This window comes from Xiphophorus maculatus, chromosome 9 (assembly GCF_002775205.1).
Source record: "Xiphophorus maculatus strain JP 163 A chromosome 9, X_maculatus-5.0-male, whole genome shotgun sequence".
Lineage (NCBI taxonomy): Eukaryota > Metazoa > Chordata > Actinopteri > Cyprinodontiformes > Poeciliidae > Xiphophorus > Xiphophorus maculatus.
Window position 1 is genome coordinate 702,221 of NC_036451.1, and position 24,577 is coordinate 726,797.

A 24,577-nucleotide genomic window follows, 5' to 3' on the forward strand; every position below is an offset into this window, starting at 1 on the left:
ATTTTGACATAAGTCTGTCAAGATGGGGAAGTTGAGATGTGTTGTTGGAAATGCATATTGTAGCGAAGATATTTAGAGGTTTTTAGCTTCTGTCTCCTTTCCAACAAGGCCTAGCTTCTGTCTTGTGGTCCTTTGTCACGGAGCTGTCTATGATCCCTGATCTTTAGTTGACTGAAGGAGAGAAACAGAGGCTTTAACTTGATTTTGGTAAAACCACAAGCAGCATTTCCACTGAAAAGTATACACAATTGTCATTTTATGTTCCTTTAACAAAAAGTCTCACACTGTGACCCTGATGGACTGAATTGAAAACAGGAGGAGTCAGGAAATATACAGATATATTAGAAAAATATCTGTTTTTTATTTTAACAAAACATATATGAGAAAAAGATAACTGAGCTCATAAGAGGTCAAAGAAACAAAACTGAATGTTAGGTTTAAATTACCTGAACACAGACACAAAGAAGAGACAAGAGTCAGAACTTAAGTTTTACCTGCAGGGAGAACACAGCTGAAACCCAGTTACAGATTTCAGCCTATGCTCTGAAGCTTCAACTGAGTCTTACCCTGCTTTTAGAATTAGGAACACTCTAGATACATGACAGTGTGCAGCCCTGAAGGGAGGGGGAGCAGAAAACAGCTTCACACTCACATGAACACAACTCATTCATACAATCATCAAAAGCATATTTCATAAGATAAGAGTATAGGTTTGCAGTTCCACTGGGCAATCAACGCCGGAATGTCTCATTCATGGTATCCTCCTTTTTCACTGCTCAGCAGGCTGCTTCCAGAGTTTCTGCAAACACTTCAAAACACTCAAAGCACATCATTAAAATGTAAATGCAAAGGTAAATAAAATGGATGATATTATAAAATAAAGGTAAACCAAATAAATGATAACTATAAAATCCTTCCAACACTGAACTCAGGCAAACATGCAAACAAACTGGTTGCAAAACAACTGACCTAACAAAGAAATGAGACACAGGGGTATATATACTGGCTGATCAGACCATGAAGACACAACAGGGGTAACTAAACAGAATACAATCACCAACAAAAAATTACAGGGTTAGGGATAGGGTTAGGGTTAGTTAGGCTAAACTAAACACCCCAAATTAAATAAACAAATTGTGCACTCTTAAGTCTTACGGACTTAAGAATGAGGCCATGGGTTTGGCCATCACACCTTCTATGTAATTTTCTGTGCAGTGGTTTCCCAGCTAAGCATTGAAAGCATTTGTCTTTAATGTATTAATGACATTAAAGGCTAAAAATAAAAATTACCTTATTTTGCTGTTGATGTACAGTGGGGAAAAAATAATTAGTTAGCCACCAATTGTGCAAGTTTTCTTGTCAGGACTCTGTGTTTTTTGGGTTTGTTCTGCTTCTCATTTTATTTAGCTTCATGTTTTAGTTCACTTTAGTTTAGCCCTTCCTGGTCCTTTTGATATTATTATTTTAGGTATTTAGTGAAATAAGAATTCTCTTATTGCTTTCCTTATTTTCAGTCCTTTATTGTGTGTAACAGTTATGGGCTAAGCAGCTAACTGTGGCTACAAAAGCAGCATCAGAAGAGTGTCCTCTAAGGAGCCTGAGATGTGAAAAAAACAGAAGGCAGTGCTTTTAGTTTTGGTGAATATACACTGCTCAAAAAAATAAAGGGAACACACAAATAACACATCCTAGATCTGAATGAAAGAAATATTCTCATTGAATACTTTGTTCTGTACAAAGTTGAATGTGCTGACAACAAAATCACACAAAAATCATCAATGGAAATCAAATTTATTAACCAATGGAGGCCTGGATTTGGAGCCACACACAAAAAGTGAAATAACACTACACGCTGATCCAACTTTAATGTAATGTCCTTAAAACAAGTCAAAATGAGGCTCAGTATTGTGTGTGGCCTCCACGTGCCTGTATGACCTCCCTACAATGCGTAGGCATGCTCCTGATGAGGTGGCGGATGGTCTCCTGAGGGATCTCCTCCCAGACCTGGACTAAAGCATCCGCCAACTCCTGGACAGTCTGTGGTGCAACATTGCACCATTGGTGGATGGAGCGAGACATGATGTCCCAGATGTGCTCAATCGGATTCAGGTCTGGGGAACGGGCTGGCCAGTCCATAGCTTCAATGCCTTCATCTTGCAGGAACTGCTGACACACTCCAGCCACATGAGGTCTAGCATTGTCCTGCATTAGGAGGAACCCAGGGCCAACCGCACCAGCATATGGTCTCACAAGGGGTCTGAGGATCTCATCTCGGTACCTAATGGCAGTCAGGCTACCTCTGGCGAGCACATAGAGGGCTGTGCGGCCCTCCAAAGAAATGCCACCCCACACCATTACTGACCCACTGCCAAACCGGTCATGCTGAAGGATGTTGCAGGCAGCAGTCCGCTCTCCATGGCGTCTCCAGGCTCTGTCACATGTGCTCAGTGTGAACCTGCTTTCGTCTGTGAAGAGCACAAGGCGCCAGTGGCGAATTTGCCAATCCTGGTGTTCTCTGGCAAATGCCAAGCGTCCTGCACGGTATTGGGCTGTGAGCACAACCCCCATCTGTGGACGTCGGGCCCTCATACCATCCTCATGGAGTCGGTTTCTAACCGTTTGTGCAGACACATGCACATTTGTGGCCTGCTGGAGGTCATTTTGCAGGGCTCTGGCAGTGCTCCTCCTGTTCCTTCTTGCACAAAGGCGGAGGTAGCGGTCCTGCTGCTGGATTGTTGCCCTCCTACGGCCTCCTCGTGTACTGGCCTGTCTCCTGGTAGCGCCTCCAGCCTCTGGACACTACGCTGACAGACACAGCAAACTTTCTTGCCACAGCTCGCATTGATGTGCCATCCTGGATGAGCTGCACTACCTGAGCCACTTGTGTGGGTTGTGGAGTCCGTCTCATGCTACCACGAGTGTGAAAGCACCACCAACATTCAAAACTGACCAAAACATCAGCCAGACAGCATAGGTACTGAGAAGTGGACGACTGCAGAACCACTCCATTATTGAGTGTGTCTTGCTAATTGCCAATAATTTCCACCTGTTGTCTATTCCATTTGCACAACAGCAGGTGAAATTGATTGTCAATCAGTGTTGCTTCCTAAGTGGACAGTTTGATTTCACAGAAGTTTGATTTACTTGGAGTTATATTGTGTTGTTTAAGTGTTCCCTTTATTTTTTTGAGCAGCGTATATTAAGTGATTTGAATAAAAAACATACAATTACAGCAACACAATGAGACACATGAAAATTGACTCAGAATAAATTGATTTCCAAATCATAAAGTCCATAGTCCATTCCTAGCTCGCCATCTTTCGATCCAGATGAGGATCTGATCCGACAGGGGGGAAAAAAAACCTGACCTAAAAAGGTCAGAAAATCCATCAAGTATTTTATCAAAAAACAATTATGTACAAATATAATACAAAAGGAAATAATTATTAAATTTAAACATCTAGTTTATGCATACTAAATGCAAATGCAATAATTAGACAAACATTTCAATCAAGTTAAATTAACCATAATTTAAATAAAACAAAACAAAAAAATATCATATTTCAAAGTTAAAGTGCTAAAGTTAAAGTGCACTTCCAAAATATCAATCAAGAAAAATAAAATAATTTAATTGTCAAATACTCAAGCAGAGTGAGGGAAGGAAAATAAATAAATATACTGTGCAATATCAAACTTAAGTGTAGCTACATTCTGTTCTGATCAATTTAATTTTAAACTTCAGTGCCTCAGCATCAATGTAAATGTGTCAGAACACACACAAAATTCAGCAACAAGTTACCTTCTAGAAGAGAGTGGGGCATACTGAGCCACAATCAGCACTGACAGAATCCCGGTGACGGTCCAGGTAAACAGCGTCAATGATTCTAATAAAACAACGCTCCAATGAGCAATCAAGCAGAAGTTCCAAATGTAAAAGTAATATTGTTATCAAATAACAAACTCACCCAGCAATCGAATCAATAGGTTTAAAGATTTTTGGAGGAATTCCTGAGGAAGACACCAACAGCAAGCCACAATCACAGTGGAAACTGGTGAGGATCTTTCACTGCGCGCTGGAGGCGGGACTTTAAATAAGCTAGCAGAGTTTGGGGCAATACAGGAAGTGGGCCCGCAAAAATTAAAGTCCTTTACTAATTACAGGTTACATGTGTTTCTAGGTTTATTCTTTAGTTACCTTAAGTTCTGTCCTTTTTTGTTAGAGTCCATGTTAAGCCTTCTTTTATGACTTTAGCTTAATTCTATTTTATCCTTCTAGTTATTTCTTATTTCAGGCTCCGTGCAGTGTTTCTAGTAATGTTTATTTCTTAATTTCATCACCCCTGGATCAGTTATTCGTCCATGTCCGGGTCTATGTATATCTTCCTTTAGTAATTCTAGTTAGGTTATTTCTTTAGTCCTACTAGCTTTCCCCGTAGTGCTACTAATTCTTATTTGGTCTCTTTAGGTTTGGTTAGTCTTTCTTTAGTAATTCTAGTTAGGTGTTAGTGTCTTTTGTATTAGTATTTTTCAGTTCCCCATTTTCTCCCTTTTGTGTTCCCAGCAGATCTCCGTCGTTTCCCTGTGCCACCTTCTCCCCGCCCCTCAGCCAGCTCCTGTGTCAATTACTCACACCTGCAATCACTCTTCTCATCTAGTTAGGCCATTGTTCCATTTACTACCTCCCAGTATTTAAGCTCGTCTATCCCAGTCACAACTTGCCAGTCCATCTTGTCACCACCTATGCTTCCCTTCCTGGATTACCTGTTGTTCCCTTGTGTTTCCAGTTTGTTTTGTTTTTGGATTTTCTTGTACTCTTGGATTTTGGATATTTTGTTGGTTAATTTTCTTCATTAAAACATCCATTTATTTCTACATCTACTGCCTGCTGCCTCTGGGTCCACCACCACACCACATTATGACATCTCTGTTAAAAAGCTGAGAGAGGCCTGTAATTGACATCATAGATAGGCCTCAACTATGAGAGACAAAATGAGAAAACATATCTAGAAAATCACCTTTTCTGAATTTTTAAGAATTTATTCAAACATTATGGTGGAAAATAAGTACTTGGTCAATAACAGAAGTTCATCTCAGGACTTTGTTATATATCCTTTGATGGTAATGACAGTGCCATGTTCATTGGGAGTTCTTTAATTCACATGCAGAATCACACAGCAGACACCAGAATGATAATGTAAATATAGTTTATTTACAATATGTATAAAAAAATGTTCAGCACAGAAGCCTTTGGGGGCGTGGGGAGATCTAGATTGAGCAGGGCCTGGAGAGAACACTGGGCAAATATTGGCAGGGTGAAGATGAGAATCCTTTTAAAGGTCAAATCAAAAGTTATCTTACAGTTCTGGGGTGAGAACCGCAAGAGGTTGGAGAGATGTTGGATTCTGCTGGTGAAATCATTCTCGGTTTCAATAGTCCTGAGAGTTTGACTTGAAGACGTTTTGAACCAGGAGTTGCTTGCAGGATCTTTTTGTGGAAGAGCAGGCAGGCAGGTGTCACTGTGGTTGGAGAATGAGAATGCTCTCAGGTAAGTGGACAGCCACCTGAAGACACAGGTAAAATAGCTTTGGTAAACACAGAGAGAAACTTAGAGCTCAGAGGGCTTGCGACTACCAGAATAGATAAATGATCAGGCGTCAAAAGCTTCTCCAACCCTTCTTTATATCCAGGAACCTGCTGATGAGCCAATTGTCTACAGCTGGCAGCAACAGCGCCGCTCTCTGCAGCAAAGATCCTAAAGGGAACAGGAGGTCTCACACATACACACAAACACTCACGCAGCACCACCAACACCTCCCCACCCCCCCACAGCTGCCACCTGACGGTCAAGCCGACCAAGATGGGACCATGTACGTAAGCCGACCAATACGTTCCTTGGGACCGTATTCCTCCCAGTTCACTAAATATTGGAAGCCCCTGGCCTGACAGGTACGTTAAAAATCTTCTTGACCAGCTAATCCGAATGTCCGTCGATATCCAATGTTGGTGGAGGAGGTTTGGAAGGGGGACATAAGGGACTGGTAGCAACAGGTTTGAGCAAAGAGACATGGAAGACAGGGTGAATCTGCAGGCCATCAGGTTGGGGCTAAGGCAAACAGAGATAGGGCTGAGGACAGATTGAATTTTAAAAGGACCAATAAACTTAGGCGAAAGCTTGTTAGAAGATGCTTTGAGGTCAATGTCACTGGTGGAAAGCCAAACCTTTTGTCCAGGTTGATACAGGGGTGCAGGAACCCCTTTGTGGTCAGCCAGATGGCAATTCTGAACAGAAGTGCTGTCTAGAGCGGCAGAGACGTTCTTCCACGTGTGCCTACATTTGCAGATGAAATGACGAACAGGTGACAGACAATTCTTTTTCATCAGCTGGAAACAATGGTGGATGATACCCCAATGAGGCTTCAAAAGGGGAGAAGCCAGTTGCTGAGGAGACATGAGCATTGTGGGCGTATTCCACTCACAGAAGTTGTGAGCTCCAGGAGGACTGTTAGAAACACACAGGCAACGCAATGTAGTTTCAAGCTCTTGGTTCATCCTCTCGGTTTGGCCATTGGTTTGAGGATGAAAACTCAGGGCCACACTGACACTAAGGGCATTGCAAAATTCCTTCCATAAATTGGAGATGAACTGGGGACCCCTGTCTGAGAGGACTTCACATGGAATGCCATGAAGGCGAAAGACGTGTTTCAGGAGGAGTTCAGCTGTCTCAAAGGAGGATGGCAACTTCTGGAGTGGAACCAGGTGACGGGCCTTAGAAAAGCACACTACAATGGTGAAGATGGTGAAAATCCCTTAGAGACTGGAACGCTCAAACCAAAATCAAGGGCCACATGAGACCAGGGGTGTTTGGGTATAGGAAGGGAGTGAAGAAGGCCACTTGGAGGCTGGCGAGTGCTCCTGGCGCAGACGGCACAAGCCAAAATCCAGCACCCTGCTGATGAGCCAATTGTCTACAGCAGGCAGCAGCAACTCCTCTCTCTGCAACAAAGATCCTAAAGAGAACAGAAGGTCTCACACGTACACACAAACACTCACGCAGCAGAACCCAACAGAGGCCAAACATTTTCTGTAAGTCTTCATAAGTTTGGCACACACTGTAGCTGGTATTTTAGCCCATTCCTCCATGCAGATCTCCCCTAGAGCATTTCATATGGGCTTGCGATCTGGAGACTGGCTTGGCCACTTTGGGACCTTGAAATGCTTCTTACTAAGCCACTACTTTGTTGCAAGGGCAGTGTGCTTGGGATCATTGTCATGCTGAAAGACCCAGCCACATTTAATCTTCAATGCACTTGCTGTTGGAAGGAGGTTTGCACTAAAAATCTCACTATACATGGCCCCATTCAATCTTTCATGTACACAAATCAGTTGTCCTTTGCAGCGAAACAGCCCCAAAGCATGATGTTGCCATCCCCATGCTTCACAGTAATTGTGTTCTTTGGATGCAACTCAGCACTGTCCTCTAAACACGACAAGTTGTGTTTCCACCAAAAAGTTCGACTTTGGTTTCATCTGACCATATGGCATTTTCGCAATACTCTTTTGGAACACCCAAAAGCCATCTAGCAAACTTCAGACAGGCCCAGATGTGTACCAGCTTAAGCAGGGGAACATGTCTGGCACTGCAGGATTTGAGTCCCTGGCGGCCTAGTGTGTTACTGACAGTAGCCTTTGTTATGTTAGTCCAAGCCTCCACACTGTGAACACAAAGGTTGTGTTCACACTGCGGCCTGAAGTGACCCAATTACAATTTTTTTGACATAATGCGACATGTACCTGACCTTTTCATGATAGTCTGAAAAATACAAGTCAGATTTTTTTCGAATGCAACCCAGACCACTTGAATATTCGATATGTATCCGATAATTTCAAATGTGACCTGAATCCTAAAGGCCAGAACTTTCCTGAACGTTACTGATACTCAACAAATGTCCCTATTCTGCATCCTGATATTCGCAAGTGGGAAGAAAAACAACAAGTATGGTAATCCATACTTGGATTACCTAAGTAATCCATACACAGGAAGAAATCAAAACATATAAGTTCAGATATTAAGATATGTGTAATAAATATCAGATGCCACAGATAAGGCCTGCATAAGATGTTGAGGAACTATTCCAGTAGCAAATTGGCTACTGGAATAAGACATCAATGGCATGGGAAGAGAATAAGGAACTGTTGGAATGCTGCAACTCTGTTAACCCTAGCCAGCAGGTTACATGAAAAGACTGTGGGAAACATGGATGTTTCGATACCAACAGTTTAAACTAACACTGGAAAATCTAGTAGTTCAGACTTCCAACATCCACAAATGGCAGTTGATTTTACTATTAGGGATCCAGGAGGTGCAACACCTAAATGGTATGGAGCTAGGACCCAAGGTCACATGGAGGAGGTCAGAAGTTACCACTTCCCCCCACCTTTCGCCCGCAGCTCAGTGAAAGCTCTGTCACCCCATTGCCATTGTTGATACTTTGACACCAATCCTGCACACCTCCAGTTGGCGATGCATTTGGCAAATCTTTTAAATTGCCTATAGTCCAGTTCAGTACGAGTCCAATGGCAAGTCTTATGAAGTTTTGCCAAAATCTGACCTACCAGACAGGAGTCATTGTCACTTCCTGTTTTGTGGCAAAACAGGAAGGACTTCCTCTAGGCTTTTGAACATACCATTTGTGGTTATTAAGAGTTGGTGGATAATGTTTTAATTTTAAATCATACATAGGGAGAAGCTGAATGACTCATCCAATAATCCTCTGTTTCTTCTCTGAGCTTTGGTCACCTGACTGAATATTTCTTGATTAAGCTGTCACAATTCTGATTGCTCACCTCTAAGTGTTGGGAACTGGGGTTTTGGCTCTTTGTGGGGATTTTCTGTTTGCCTGCTGTTTCCCTCGTCATCCACTAGATGGTGCCTAGAGGCTGCACTTACCTGGAGGGTGTGCCTCCTGTCCGGATTCAGCTCACCTGTGATCAATCACCTTGTTATCTAGGAGTATATGAGGAGCAGGCTGCCAGCACTTTGACACCTGAGTGTTTGCCAGTTATAGTACTCTGAGCCTCCCTGAGTCTGCTCTCTGAGTTAAGATTATCTTGAGCGATAATTTCCTGTTGAATTTCGCCCAGGTGTTTCCTCGTGGTACTTTGGATTCAACCCACTGTGTAACTTGAGTTCCTGGCTTTCTGGTTTCCCCTCGTGACGCCGTAGATCTTACCCACTGGTTGCCTGAGTCCCTCTCCACCTCAGGTCAGATGTAGAATCATTGACAGTTCCTGGTTTCTCGGCTGGCTATCGGGACCACTCCTCACTTCTCCTCACAAGTACTTACCTGTCTGTCCTTCACCACAAGCCTCTTCCATCTGCCTCCAAAGAACTCTCCGTCAAGATCACACTGAAACTTGGATTATCTCAAGAACCCCCTGCAAAGTGACCACAACCCCAGAGGCCACAGTACTTCTCCCCCTGGTAGAAACTAACCACTTCATCAAGTAAGATCATTCCAGTTCCTCATAATTCAACTTGTCCAACTTGCCATCAATTTCACCATCTCTCTCCCACTGTCTTCAGAGTTCAGAAGACCCCGGCTTCCCGTCCACAGGACAAGAATCACACAATCTCATATTTCATCATTGTTTAAATAAACTTCATCTGATTTCCTGTTCTCCTCATTGTGTTCCTAACCCTGAAAGACATGAACCCAACATGACACTAAGTCTCTCTTTTTTCTTCTTTTTCTTTTTACAGTTTTGCTTTCAACAAATTTTAATCCCGGACCTCATTGACTCTCCTCCTGTTTATTTCACATCATTAGGTTTGGGATTTGAGTGACATTGATAAAGACGGCCATCTGGACAAGGACGAATTTGCAGTGGTGAGTTTTATTGATGTCCTTAACTTGCAAACAGTAATTATGATAGGAACAATGGCGGCAACGATGGTAGGAGTTTGTCCCTCAATCAGTGAGTTGCTGGTTCGATTTCTGTTCTCCTGCCATTGTGTCCTTGGTCCCACCTTCCCTTTCTGGTGGTCAGAAGGGCCAATGGCACAAAATGGCTTCTGTCAGATTGTGACAGGGCAGCTGTGGCTACTATGGAGTAGCTTGCTATCATCAGTGTGTGATTGTGCCCTTTGAGATCTGTTTGATATAAAAACGGCATACATAAAATTGATAAGTTTCATGTTTCTTCAGAACTTTTAGAAGGGGGAAAAGGCAGAGTGAGTAAAAATGGTCAGTATGTCCTCCAGCAGTCATATCTGTGACACAATGACTACAGAGCCAGCTCAGGATAACACGAGCTACTCTAACAATAAGCTTTAGCGAAAAGTATCAAAGTTTTTAATCCCAGTTAAGGTAGTCGAAGTGTATGTGCTCTTATATACAGACATTTTGACAGCCATAAAGGTTTTTTGATACTTGGGCCTATGTGTAGACTTGAAGCATTTTTTGATGTCTGTTTCAGAAAACTCTTTATGCAACTGTTAAAGAAGATTATGTTCTTTCAGGCCATGCACCTTGTGTATCGGGCCTTAGAGAAGGAGGCGATTCCCGCGCTCCTTCCCTCTGCCCTCATCCCTCCATCAAAGAGGAAGAAGAGCCTCTGCTCAGTGCAAGGTCCTGTTCCTGGACTACCAGCCAGCCCCCCACCACTAAAAGACTCACTACATTCCACACCCTCCCATGGCAGCATGACATCACTCAACAGCACCGGCAGCCTGTCACCCAAACACACTCTCAAGTCAGGACTGGTAATAAACTCTCTCACACTAATGTACTAATACTAGGCACCATAGCAAGTAAATGTACATTAACTTTTGTGACATACTTGACTGAACAAAGAGAAACAAAAACTTCTGTGCATTATATATAGAAGAACCATATTCTGTTGCATTATGTCTTTCAGTGAAGATTGTAAATGAGAGCAGCAGGCAGAACTAAATTAAGCCCATTATAGAATAAAAGCAAGCAGATGGTATTTTATTATTTATTACTCTACATTTTTAAGTACAAATTGGAGATTCTGTCTGTAAAAGGTGCCGTACAACAAATCCAATTATGCCTCCATCATGCTATTGAAATCTGTCAGTTTTCTGTTGTATAAAGCTATACAACAGAAAACTTAAGTAAATTAAGTAAGCTCTGTAAAACTTAAGTAAAAATGCCACTGAGTTGTTTGTGGAGGTGTATTGCCTGTGGAACTAATTTGGTCAAACTTCCAAAAATTAACTGCAACAAACCTTCTGTCAAATGGATCAGAAAGTGCAATTAGGAATGCTAAATGTAATGTAAAATAAATAATAACTGGGAAAGAGGAGGGAGAATTAATATTTGTTCAAACACTGCAAATTACAGAAAGAAAAACCCTTTTCTGCACCATGAGATATAAAAAATATCCACCCATTTCTACAAATTGTATTTATTTACTGTATTCACAATTAAATAATTTCAAATAAAATAAAAATAACAATAGCTGTTGATATGTGAGCAGAGCATTATACCACGAAGGATTAAGGCAGTTCTGAAAGCGACAGGGGGTCCAACTCGGTACTAGCAAAATGTACCTAATAAAGTGGCTGGTGAGTGTATAACTGGCATAATAATCAACTCTAGCTGCACAACCCTTGGCGCAGCTAGACAGGCAGTGTCATGCCGGGTGTTAGTTTTTCAAAATAAAGTAACATTTAATGTTTTATGTCATTTAAATTCATTTCAAACCCTGATTATGGTTAGTAAAAGTGCACACATGTAGGGTCTATTTATGTATATGTATATCACACACTTTACATTGTTTTAACAAATAAGAACAACAAAAAAAAACGTAATTCTGAAGGTGTGGGGCTTTTATTTTGCAGTGGTGGTGCACCGCCCGCAGCATAGAATTAGACTGAATAGATCAGCTTTTTATGGAAAAAAGCGCCCTCAGATGCTCGCTCCGGTTTTACACCTGTGCAGCAGCGACGGAGTCATGCTGCTGTGCAGAGCTGTTCAGGTGTGTTAGAATCATGGCAGCAAAAAACAGTAAAAGGCAAAGAACTTTGCACAGGTTTTCCCCCAAAACAACCGTTTATAGTTCATTAATGCTGTTGGTTGCAGGTAATGATAGCTAAATGATCATTAGCTAATGTCAATTTATCATGTCAAACTTGTTAACAAAAATAGGCTATCAATTTTGTATATCTATGTTCAAAAGTGGGTAGTAATGGTTACATTTACTTAAGCAACTTTTTGCGAAAAAGGTACCGGTACTTATAAGAGTAGTTTTACTGCACTGTATTTTTTTTCTTTTACTTGAGTAATATTATTATTGCTACTCTTATTTGAGTAGATTGAATTTGTATTTGAAGAAATGCACATTAGACACCGGAAACATTAGATTCTTAGATTTCTGCAACATATGAGGTAATGTTTATGCAAAGTTGAGCATAATTCATCAAAATTTTATACATGTCACTGTTTACATTTTTATTGGGGTTTTTTAATGGTGGTTGTAAGAGCTCTGCTCTACTTCCTCATGGGGGCAGAGTGATCTTGCCATGGCATCATGTCAACTGAGTCTAAGATAGATATTAAAGGCTTCATTTAGACTGTGTCAACATGAACTCTAAAGTACCCCACTATAATTATCATGTCATTATTTACTACTAATATAGGTTTAAGAAAGGTCTTAAACTCTTAATTATATTTTATAGATAAGAAATAATACTCAGAGACGAGTCCTTTTGCTGCAGGCCACGGCGGGTGGAGATTTATTACACTCTTCCACAGATCATCTTACAACTTTGTCAGTAAACATCTTGGTTCCAAAAAATCCCCCAAAATCTCCCTCTATTCTTGGAGTCAGCCTGTTTTTATACATTCTCATTCTCACTGCTGTGAGTTGGCAAGTTTTGACCAATAATATTACTCGTGTCTTGCGTGTGTTTTACGTAGGACTCTTGGCTGCCTTTGTATTGAATGTGTATTGGGTTTTTTCTGGGAGTATTCAGACCTTTTTGACTTCACATCTACTTCGTTTCAGAAGTGCCAAATAAGCCAATTGTTATTCTTATCTATCTAAACAGTTTATTTCCCAGACATTCTTTAGTCCAACTTCGTTTTTGCATGCAAGGGAAAGTTGGGAGGTTAAGTTAAATTGACCTATAATGGCGCCAGATTTCCTCAGTAAAAAACAACTCCATAAAAAGTATTTCCGCTCTTACACTAAATAATAAAAAAAAATCTGAGATTTGATCTAAAAACTTAGAGTAATTGCCTGATCAAAGATACAAAACAACACACAACAAAAGTGGTTTTAGTGCTTTGCAACTCGGATCAACATACTGGGCTTTATTGGTTATTCACTCACTTTTGTCATTGCTTTTGTCCAATAGGTTGAAAGTTTGAGGTAAACTCTTAGCTCATTAACATTGTCAACACATCACTTTTAATTTAATTGTTTAAGTATTGTTAATGTCTTCCAATAAGACATCATTACCTAGTTAAATTTTCTGTCAGCTATAAAAAAGGTTTACATAAAAATAGAGGGAACCACAGGTGGACTGCTCTAGCACCCCTCCCACTGGGCTTAGCAAGTTTTCTGGAGGAATCCCTCAGAAAATAAGAACATACTTGGGGTGTATTTTAGACCTGTTGAGTATACATTAATTTAGCTTAAAATAGATTATTCTACTGTTTTGTGAATTTCCCGCATAAATAATATTTTGGGGATAAAGTAGCTTGTTCTTAGAAAAATGTAAACTTTCACAAATGTATATTTTGAACAGGTGTTAGAAGGAAACCAAATCTCCTGGATCATTTCACTTCAAAGAGCCATAAGTCCCAATGCTAATTGACAGTCGATGCTGGTGGGTGAGGTTATTGTAAAGTAATGTAACAACTTTTGGTAACACCTTCAGGTTGTTCTTCATGGGAACAATTCTTCTGAAACTTTGAAAGCTGTTTTCTCGCTGATCTTTTTTAATTGTGGAGGGAGGGAAGTGGTATTATTAAGGAGAAATACAGTATATAGCTCTGTGTGAAAAGTGATTCCTCCTAAACTATATAACTGGTGTTGCCATCTTCAGCAGCAAAAACTGCAGTCAAGCATTTTGCACCAACTTGCAATGAGCATTATGGAAGAATTTTGGGATACTCATCTTTGCAGAATTGTTGTAATTCAGTCTTCAGGGCTCTGGATGGGGTGTAGGGCTGCAAGAGCTCACTTAAGTAAGAAAGGCCCATAGAGTTTAAGCACTTAAAAATAATCAGTAAAACCTTAAATTTTATTCTAAAAGCAACAGGGATATATTTAATAATATTAGTATAATATATAATAATAATAGATTTACGCCTCCTTGTTTTAGTCAGCAGACAGGCTGCAGCATTTTGTACGCTCTGCAGTCGCTGCAGGGAACTCTGGTCCAACCCTAAGTACAAAGAGTTACAATAATCTAAGCATGATGTAATGAATACATGGATAGCCCCCTCAAAGACAGGCAGAGGAAGATTTTATCTTAGCAAGGGTCCTCATCACAAATTTAAACATAGGATCAACAATCACACCCAGATTTTTCATGAATGGACAACAAAAGGAAGACAGGGTACCAACAACACTGTCATGTCCAAGCAGGGGATTGCATTGACTACACACCAAAATCTCAGTTTTTTTCCTTATTTAGGTTCAGAAAATTTGCTCTTACCATGCCTGTACGTCCTGAAGACAATACTGTAGCATATGTACAGCAGACTGGCTGTCATTTGTAGTTACAGGTAGATAGATTTGAATGTCATCTGCAAAACAATGAAATGATACCTGGTGCTTTTTAAAAATACAACCCAAAGGCAGCAGATACAAGACAAAAGGAACCGGCGCAAGAAAAGGCACTAATATTGACCCCTGGGAAACCCCATACAACAGAGGAGGATGAATGCAGAAAAATTCCTGTTTGAAAGAAACGCTGGAACCAAGTTGATGCTGTACCTCGAATACCGACAAATGACTCCAGATGTGTCAAAAGAATGCTGTGATCCACAGTGTCAAAAGCAGCAGACAGATCTAAAAGCAAAAGAACTGCTGATTTACCCTCATCAACAGTTAAAAGTTCATTTAAAACTTTTAAGTGCTGTGACACAATTGAAAACCAGACTGAGATTTTTGCACCAATTTTATTAAGGGCATGTTATATGTGAATTTTGAGACTCCCCTAATGTCTCAATCCACAAATGCCATTTTTTTAACCAGTAAATGATCAGCAACCAATCAGATAGCTTCCTTGTTTCATCCAATCATATGAATGAACCCCACATTGGGGTAACTTATGTACAAGCCAATCACATTAACACATTCCAACAGCACTGTAGCCATGTCGAAGTAAATTTAGAACTCAGCCTGGTTCCTAGCAGTGACAGAGGAGCAGTAAACGAAGTATGTGTTTTAACATATTTAGCCACTTGTCCACATGTTATGATTATTAATGTTAGTTGGTTTAATTTTTCAACTATCAATACAAGCTAGCGTTCTGAGTGAGTTATGCTAGCGCTTCTGCATGCTAATAGTGTCAAGTTAGTATCTTTCCATATAGTTGAATTTCTTGTGATTAAAGTAACTGTTTAACAGCCAGGATTTGTTTCCCCAAACCGAGGTAGCAGCTCAATCTTTTGTGCAATTATTGGCTCGGAAACTGTTCTTGTCCCCAAGATAATATATATTGTGAATTGTTATAAAGCCCTGGTCCTTAAATGATCGATCACTATAGCAATGTAATAAATAATGTAACTCACATTTTCAGAAAGTGATTATTATCCTGCAAGGCTGAACGTATTATCTGCCAAAACATGTCCCCCCTCCATCCATCCATCCATCCATCCATCTTCTTCCGCTTATCCGAGGTCGGGTCGCGGGGGTAGCAGCTTCAGAAGGGAGGCCCAGACTTCCCTCTCCCCGGCCACTTCTTCTAGCTCTTCCGGGGGAATCCCGAGGCGTTCCCAGGCCAGCCGAGAGACATAGTCTCTCCAGCGTGTCCTGGGTCTTCCCCGGGGCCTCCTCCCGGTGGGACGTGCCCGGAACACCTCACCAGGGAGGCGTCCAGGAGGCATCCTGACCAGATGCCCAAGCCACCTCAACTGGCTCCTCTCGATGTGAGGGAGCAGCGGCTCTACTCTGAGTCCCTCCCGGATGACTGAGCTTCTCACCCTATCTCTAAGGGAGAGCCCAGCCACCCTACGGAGAAAACCCATTTCGGTCGCTTGTATCCGCGATCTCGTTCTTTCGGTCATGACCCAAAGCTCATGACCATAGATGAGGGTGGGAACGTAGATCGACCGGTAAATCGAGAGCTTCGCTTTTTGGCTCAGCTCTCTCTTCACCACGACGGACCGGTACAGCGCCCGCTTGACAGCAGACGCTGCGCCAATCCGCCTGTCGATCTCCCGCTCCCTTCTTCCCCCATTCGTGAACAAGATCCCGAGATACTTAAACTCCTCCACTTGGGGCAGGACACCCCCCCTGACCCGGAGAAGGCACTCTACCCTTTTCCGGCTCAAGACCATGGCCTCGGATTTGGAGACACTGATCCCCATCCCGGCCGCTTCACACTCGGCTGCGAACCGCTCCAGCGAGAGCTGCAGATCACGATCTGATGAAGCCAAAAGGACCACATCGTCTGCGAAAAGCAGAGATGAGATCCTAAGGCCACCAAATCGGATCCCCTCAACACCTTGGCTGCGCCTAGAAATTCTGTCCATGAAAGTGATGAACAGAATCGGTGACAAAGGGCAGCCCTGGCGGAGTCCAACTCTCACCGGAAACGAGCCCGACTTACTGCCGGCAATGCGGACCAGACTCTGACACCGGTCATACAGGGACCTGACAGCCCGTATCAAAGGGCCCGGTACCCCATACTCCCGGAGAACCCCCCACAGGGCTCCCCGAGGGACACGGTCGAACGCCTTCTCCAAGTCCACAAAACACATGTAGACTGGTTGGGCGAACTCCCATGCACCCTCCACGACCCTGCCGAGGGTGTAGAGCTGGTCCAGTGTTCCATGACCAGGACGAAAACCACACTGCTCTTCCTGAATCCGAGGTTCGACTATCCGACGGACCCTCCTCTCCAGGACCCCTGAATAGACCTTGCCAGGGAGGCTTAAGAGTGTGACCCCTCTATAATTGGAGCACACCCTCCGGTCCCCCTTTTTGAACAGGGGGACCACCACCCCAGTCTGCCAATCCAGGGGAACTGCCCCCGATGTCCATGCGATATTGCAGAGTCGCGTCAACCAACACAACCCTACAACATCCAGAGCCTTAAGGAACTCCGGGCGGATCTCATCCACCCCCGGGGCCTTGCCACCGAGGAGCTTTTTAATCACCTCGGCGACCTCGTCCCCAGAGATTGGAGAGCCCAACCCAGAGTCCCCAGGCTCCGCTTCCTCAGTGGAAGGCATGTTGGTGGGATTGAGGAGGTCTTCGAAGTACTCTGCCCACCGGCCCACAACGTCCCGAGTAGAGGTCAGCAGCACACCATCCCCACTATAAACAGTGTTGGTGCTGCACCGCTTCCCCCCCCTGAGACACCGGATGGTGGACCAGAATCGCCTCGAAGCCGTACGGAAGTCTTTCTCCATGGCCTCTCCAAACTCCTCCCACGCCCGAGTTTTTGCCTCAGCAACCGCCCGAGCCGCATGCCGCTTCGCCCGCTGGTACCCATCAGCTGCTTCCGGAGTCCCACAGGCCAAAAAGGCCCGATAGGACTCCTTCTTCAGCCTGACGGCATCCCTCACCGAAGGTGTCCACCAGCGGGTTCGAGGGTTGCCGCCGCGACAGGCACCGACAACCTTGCGGCCACAGCTCCGATCGGCCGCCTCGACAATGGAGGCACGGAACACGGTCCACTCAGACTCCATGTCCCCCACCTCCCCCGGGACGTGTTCGAAGTTTTGCCGGAGATGGGAGTTAAAGCTCCGTCTCACAGGGGATTCCGCCAGACGTTCCCAGCAGACCCTCACAACACGTTTGGGCCTGCCAGGTCTGACCGGCTTTCGCCCCCACCACCGGAGCCAACTCACCACCAGGTAGTGGTCAGTGGACAGCTCCGCACCTCTTTTCACCCGAGTGTCCAAGACATACGGCCGCAGATCCGATGAAACGATGACAAAGTCGATCATCGAACTGCGGCCTAGGGTGTCCTGGTGCCAAGTGCACATATGGACACCCTTATGCTTGAACATGGTGTTCGTTATGGACAATCCATGGCGAGCACAGAAGTCCAGCAACAGAACACCGCTCGAGTTCAGGTCGGGCGGGCCGTTCCTCCCAACCACGCCCCTCCAGGTCTCACTGTCATTGCCCACGTGAGTGTTGAAGTCCCCCAGCAGAACAAGGGAGTCCCCAGGAGGAGCACTCTCCAGTACCCCCTCTAAGGACTCCAAAAAGGGTGGGTAATCTGAACTGTCGTTCGGCCCGTAAGCACAAACGACAGTCAGAACCCGTCCCCCCACCCGTAGGCGGAGGGATGCTACCCTCTCGTTCACCGGGGTAAACCCCAACGTACAGGCGCCGAGATGGGGAGCAACAAGTATGCCCACTCCTGCCCGACGCCTCTCACCTTGGGCAACTCCAGAGTGGAAGTATGTCCAGCCCCTCTCAAGGAGACTGGTTCCAGAACCAGAGCCGTGCGTCGAGGTGAGACCGATTATTTCTAGCCGGAACCTCTCGACCTCACGCACTAGCTCCGGCTCCTTCCCCACCAGAGAGGTGACATTCCACGTCCCAAGAGCCAGTTTCTGCAACCGAGGATCGGACCGCCAGGGTCCCCTCCCTCTGCTGCCACCATCCCACACTGCACCCGACCCCTTTGGCCCCTCCCACGGGTGGTGGGCCCATGGGAGGGGGGGCCCATGTTTCCTCTTCGGGCTGAGCCCGGCCGGGCTCCATGGGTTAAAGCCCGGCCACCAGACGCTCGCCATCGTGCCCCCCCTCCAGGCCTGGCTCCAGAGTGGGGCCCCGGTGACCCGCGTCCGGGCGAGGGAACACCAAGTCCAAGGTTTTCCTTCATCATTGGGGTCTTCAGGCTGCTCTTTGTCTGGTCCCTCACCTAGGACCTGTCTGCCTTGGGTGACCCTACCAGGGGCATGAAGCCCCAGACAGCATAGCTCCTAGGATCATTGGAGCACTCAAACCCCTCCACCACGATAAGGTGGCAGCCCATGGAGGAGCATGTCCCCCCTACCCCCTGGAAATATACAATATATTGGTAGTTCAGGGGTGTGTCAATCTGAAATGTTTTTTTTTAGTCATACTAAACATAAGTAAAAATTTTTAACATTAGTACAACATTTAAAATAAGTCTTAAGCCTGACATATATCTTTCTATTTCTACAAAGAACCAGAGCGTTACCTGGCCACAGCCAGACTGACAGCATCGACTATCAGGAAGACATTGTTACACTGGAGAAAGCCATTGGCACAGAAGTTTTGAGAAAATTCTGAGAAGAGTGTAGTAAATGCTCTACACCTGCAATTATAACACAAATTACCCCAAGGAGGAGTCCATTCATATTATTGACTGAAACAAGGAAGCTATCTCATTAGTTGATAATAGTTTACTAGTTAAAAAAAGGGTTAGGGTTACACTTGTGGATTGAGACGTCAGGGGAATCTCAAAATTCACAGATAAATGCAGCGCTACCAACAGGCCAGACGCAGCTTGTAAATCAAGATATATTTGTGTTTGCATCAAAAATACATCTGTGGATCCTGTTCTGTGCATTTATGAATCTCATGCAGTTGTGAATCTTGTGTTGTGCATTTGTGAATTATGAGACTGTTTTAGCTCCATATGCAATCACTTTTTTACATAGGGCCTTGTGGATTGAAAAACTGCATTTTGTGTTTACTTGTGTTGTCTGTGACTAATATTTAAATTGATTTGATGTTCTGGAAGACTTAAGTGTGACAAATGTGCAAAAAAATCAGAAATCAAGAAGGGGGCGAACACTTTTCTGCAACAACTGTTGTCCATGTTTTTTATATGGTCCTTTTGGACATGATGGTGAAGTTGGTTCGGGTAGTTTAGGTATGCTGTAACCAGGGGTGGAAATTAGCACCCGCCACTGGCCAAATGCGGGTAAAAGTATAAAGTAGCGTGTAAATTGGAGAAATCACCCGCCACTATGGCAGGTTGACAATTTGAACAGTAAAAGAAAACACTGCATTCAGTTTGAACTTCTGTCCAGGGTAGGAGTGGCTGACGGGACTACAGACTGATGCACATACTGTATATGGAGTGGCCCGAGGCTGTCATAATTTACCAAAAAATATATCAAATCAATCGAGAATAAATCATATATTTTATGTAATTTGCTTGTAGTGGTGGGGTTTGTAATTGAAAGGGAAAAAAAAACAGTGGCTGGTGAAATGTCTGAGTGGCTGGTAAAAGTTTTTTTCCACTGGGGCTGGTGGAAAAAAATCTTTTATTTCCACCCCTGGCTGTAGCCCAGAATCATAGCTTATAGACTGTTCAGATATTGAACACAACAGATACCAGGTGACACGAAAACAAACTGTGTCATCCTGGACGGTAATGGTAAAGAGTATTCCAGGAAACTGCACCACTTTGCAGCAGGCATAACCACATTAATATCCATATGATACTCTGTCTAGATGTTCTTTGTTAAAGCTGGCTGCATCGTAAGTCTTAGTTTTATAAAGACTGATAATGATAGAATTCAAATATGCTGCTTTTATCACATTATACCCTAATAATGTAAAAATCTATTTATGTTCTAATGTTATTCCCTAATTAAAAACAGACAGTCTTGCTTACCATTATTGGCACCAATGAAGTTTAAGTACATATTATTGAATACTTACTGAAGAAAATTCATCAAGTTAAACAATGTTTTACTGCAAATACCTTTTGTTTGATAAAAAACAGCAAATGATAAAGAACATTTTAAAAGATGAACATTGAGTAAAACATAGAAAAACGTAATCAAAATCAAGTCAAATTTTATTTGTATAGCACATTTTAGCAGCAAGGCATTTCAAACTGCTTTACATCATTACAAACACAATGCAAGATAGAATCAACAATCAAAACACAGCGTTAAGTCAAGTTCCATCATTAAATTTGTAATTGATTACATTTCAAATACAATTCTAAACAAGTGGGTTTTTAGTCGAGATTTAAAAGAAGTCAGTGTTTCAGCTGTTTTACAGTTTTCTGGAAGTTTGTTCCAAATTTGTGGTGCATAGATGCTGAATGTTTCTTCTCCTCGTTTGGTTCTGGTTCTGGGGATGCAGAGCAGAACCAGAACCGGAAGACCTGAGAGGTCTGGAAGGTTGATACAACAACAGCAGATCTTTAATGTATTGTGGTGCTAAGCTGTTCAGTGATTTATAAACTAACAACAGTATTTTAAAGTCTATTCTTTGAGCTACAGGGAGCCAGTGGAGGGACTTTAAAACTGGTGTTATGTGCTCTATCTTCCTGGTTTTAGTGAGAACGCAAGCAGCAGCGTTCTGGATCAGCTGCAGCTGTTTGATTGATTTGTTGGACAGACCTGTGAAGACGCTGTTGCAATAATCAATACGACTGAAGATGAACACATGGATGAGTTTCTCTAGATCTGGCTGAGACATTAGTCCTTTAATCCTGGAAATGTTCTTCAGGTGATAGAAGGCCAACTTTGTAACTGACTTTATGTGGCTCTGGAGGTTCAGGTCAGAGTCCATCACTACTCCCAGGTTTCGGGCCTGATCGCTGGTTTTTAGTTGTAATAACTGAAACTGTGCATTGACTCTAGATCATTCCTCTTTAGGTCCAAAAATAATAACTTCAGTTTTGTTTCTGTTCATCTGGAGAAAAATTTGGCACATCCACACATTTATCTGTTCTAAGCATCTGTTCAGTGATTGGATGGGCTCTGAGTCACCTGGTGACGTCGTAATGTAGAGCTGTGTGTCATCTGCATAGTTATGGTAGCTAATATTATGTCCTGTTATAACCTGAGCTAGTGGGAGCATATAAATATTGAATAAAAGGGGTCATAGGATTGAACCTTGGGGTACCCCACATGTGACCTTTGACCTCTTTGATGAGAAGTTTTCAATTGAAACAAAGAAATCCCTGTTCTTTATGTAGGATTCAAACCAGTTAAGCACTGGACCAGAGAGTCCGACCCAACTCTCCAGTCGATTCAGTAATATGTCATGGTCAACAGTGTCAAACGCTGCACTGAGGTCCAACAGAACCAGCACTGTGGTTCTCCCACAGTCCGCATTTATATGGATATCATTGAACACTTTTACGAGGGCGGTCTCTGTGCTGTGTTGAGCATGAAAACCAGACTGGAAGGAGTCAAAGCGGTTGGTTATTGTTAGGAAGCTATTTAATTGTTTAAACAGCTTTTTCAATAACTTTGTTGATGAATGGGAGATTGGAGATCGGCCTGTAATTCTCCATTAGTGATTTGTCCAGATTGTTCTTTTTTATAAGTGGTTTGATTACTGCTATTTTCAAAGCCTGGGGGAAAACGCCTGATGAGAGCGATGAGTTTACTATTTGGACCAGATCAGCAGATATAACAGGCAGGACTTTCTTAAAGAAATGTGTGGGTAAAACATCCAGACAGCAGGAAACATCCAGACAGCTTAGTTGACTTATAATTTCCTGTAGGGTTTTATAATTAAGTAGTTGGAATTGGGTAATTTTTCCTGTATTTGTTTTGTTTGGGCACAGCATTGGTACTGGCTTTATAGTGGATGTACAGATTAATCCTCTGATTAGGCCTGTCGCGATAAACGATAAATCGATTAATCGTACGATAAATTAAAATTATCGACGTCATTTCAAATATCAGCTTTATCGTCTCTTCCGGCCTTTTTCTCTTTCTGTTAATGACACTGAATGAAAAAAAGCTCAACTCCGGTGCTCTCCACTGACCCTCCCTTCCTAATTTCCTTAGTGTAAAGCCCAGCGCACACCACAGGATCTTAGAGCTGTCAGCTGATTGTCGGCCCATGTTCAAAACCTGACAGATCACACATTAGCCGACAGAAATCCTAGGTATAACTGTTCGATCAGGTTCGTTCCTGCCGTGTGGTGTCCAACAATGGGCACAAAATAATGGCTACAAGTCCAGTGAACTAATTTTAAAACCAGCATTAATCAATGCTTTACTACAATCTACCTGCAATGCATGTGGCTAGTGTCAGTCCTGACTGAATGAAAATCATTATAACCTATTTAGTCATGTTAACGAAGAACAGCTGAAAAGTTACCGGGTTTATCAACTGCGGTAGCAATTTCGCTCCAACTCCTTCCCTTGTCATTTCTATATTCTTTGCATGTTGAATAAACATTAATGTTGTTTCCACGTCGGCTGGACTTCGGGTTGCGCCCTGTTAGCTGTTTGGGATTCCCCTCTGTAATTTCCCCTCAGAAAACACTGAGGACAATCCTCGCTTTCTGATTGGCTACCTGTCACATTCAACAGGCTGCGTTAAAGATCCCAGTCGGGGAAAATCCCTGATTTAGATCGGAGTGGCAACGACGATCTACCGTAACACACCACACAATCTTAGAAAGACCAACTTTCTAAGATTGTCATAAGGGGAAAAATAGGAGCAAAAATCATGTAGTGTGAACTATTGCATCAGGTAGTCAATGTGCCCATCTTCTCTATTTAAATCTGATTATTACTGAAGGGCAACATAATATACAGACTTCATAATCTGCACTCTTTTGGTTGAATGCAGTATTTATTTCCACTTTGGCTTTATGTTGTTTAGTTTTTATCAAGTACATTTTTTGTTAATGGAGACTGAGAATCCATTTTGTTTTTGGTTGTTTTGTTTATTTTGTTTATCAGCTCCAGTGTTAAATATTCTTTTGAAAATAAAGTGCATCTATCTTTGGCAGGAAATCACATGCATTATTACGTCATTTCCATTAAATCAGTGTAAAAAGGTCTTTAGACAATATTATCGTTTATCGCAATAATTTTTTGAGACAATTAATCGCTCAGCAAAATTTGCTATCGTGACAGGCCTACCTCTGATTTTTTGAATTTTCTCTGAAAAGAAGCTGGAAAACTGGTTGCAGGCGGTATTAGATTGAAGTCCAGGTGGTAACGTCACAGGAGGGTTTGTGATTCTGTCAACTGTTGCAAATAAAGCTCGAGCATTGTTAATGTTTTTGTCTATGACATCTGCAAAGAGAGCCTCTCTTGCATGTTTTAGTGTTAAATGATAGTTAAGTAGTCTTTCTTTATAGATGTCATAATGAACGTGGAGTTGAGTTTTACACCATTTTTGTTCTGCCCTACGGCAGAGTTGTCTTACAGATCTAACTGTTTGTGCATTTCTCCATGCAGATTTCTTCCTACCAGACACAACCTTCATTTTAATTGGGGCAATGGAATCAATAATATCTGAAACTTTAGACTAAAAATCATTTACCAACTTATCTACATCATTACAGCTTAAGGGTGAGGAAGAAGAGTAGATTTGATTAAAAGTTTCTGCTGTGTTTTCAGTGAGAGAACGTTTTGTGATGGTTGCTGTTTGTCCAAGTGGGTTA

The 24,577-nt window shown here is 42.8% G+C and overlaps 1 protein-coding gene across 7 annotated transcripts in view; it reads left to right on the forward strand.

The window, feature by feature from the left end:
- LOC106700241 (epidermal growth factor receptor substrate 15-like 1) overlaps window positions 1–24,577 on the forward strand; it is a 146,219-nt gene that overhangs the window by 20,204 nt on the left and 101,438 nt on the right. For 6 of the 7 annotated variants that reach the window (XM_023339361.1, XM_023339360.1, XM_023339359.1 and 3 more), the window contains exons 8-9: window positions 9,828–9,887; window positions 10,520–10,762. In XM_023339361.1, the coding sequence (XP_023195129.1) occupies window positions 9,828–9,887; window positions 10,520–10,762 (303 nt within the window). Of the gene's footprint in view, window positions 1–5,748; window positions 9,505–9,583; window positions 9,888–10,519; window positions 10,763–24,577 lie in introns of those variants that run through there. The other variant, XM_023339365.1, reaches the window with a different exon arrangement.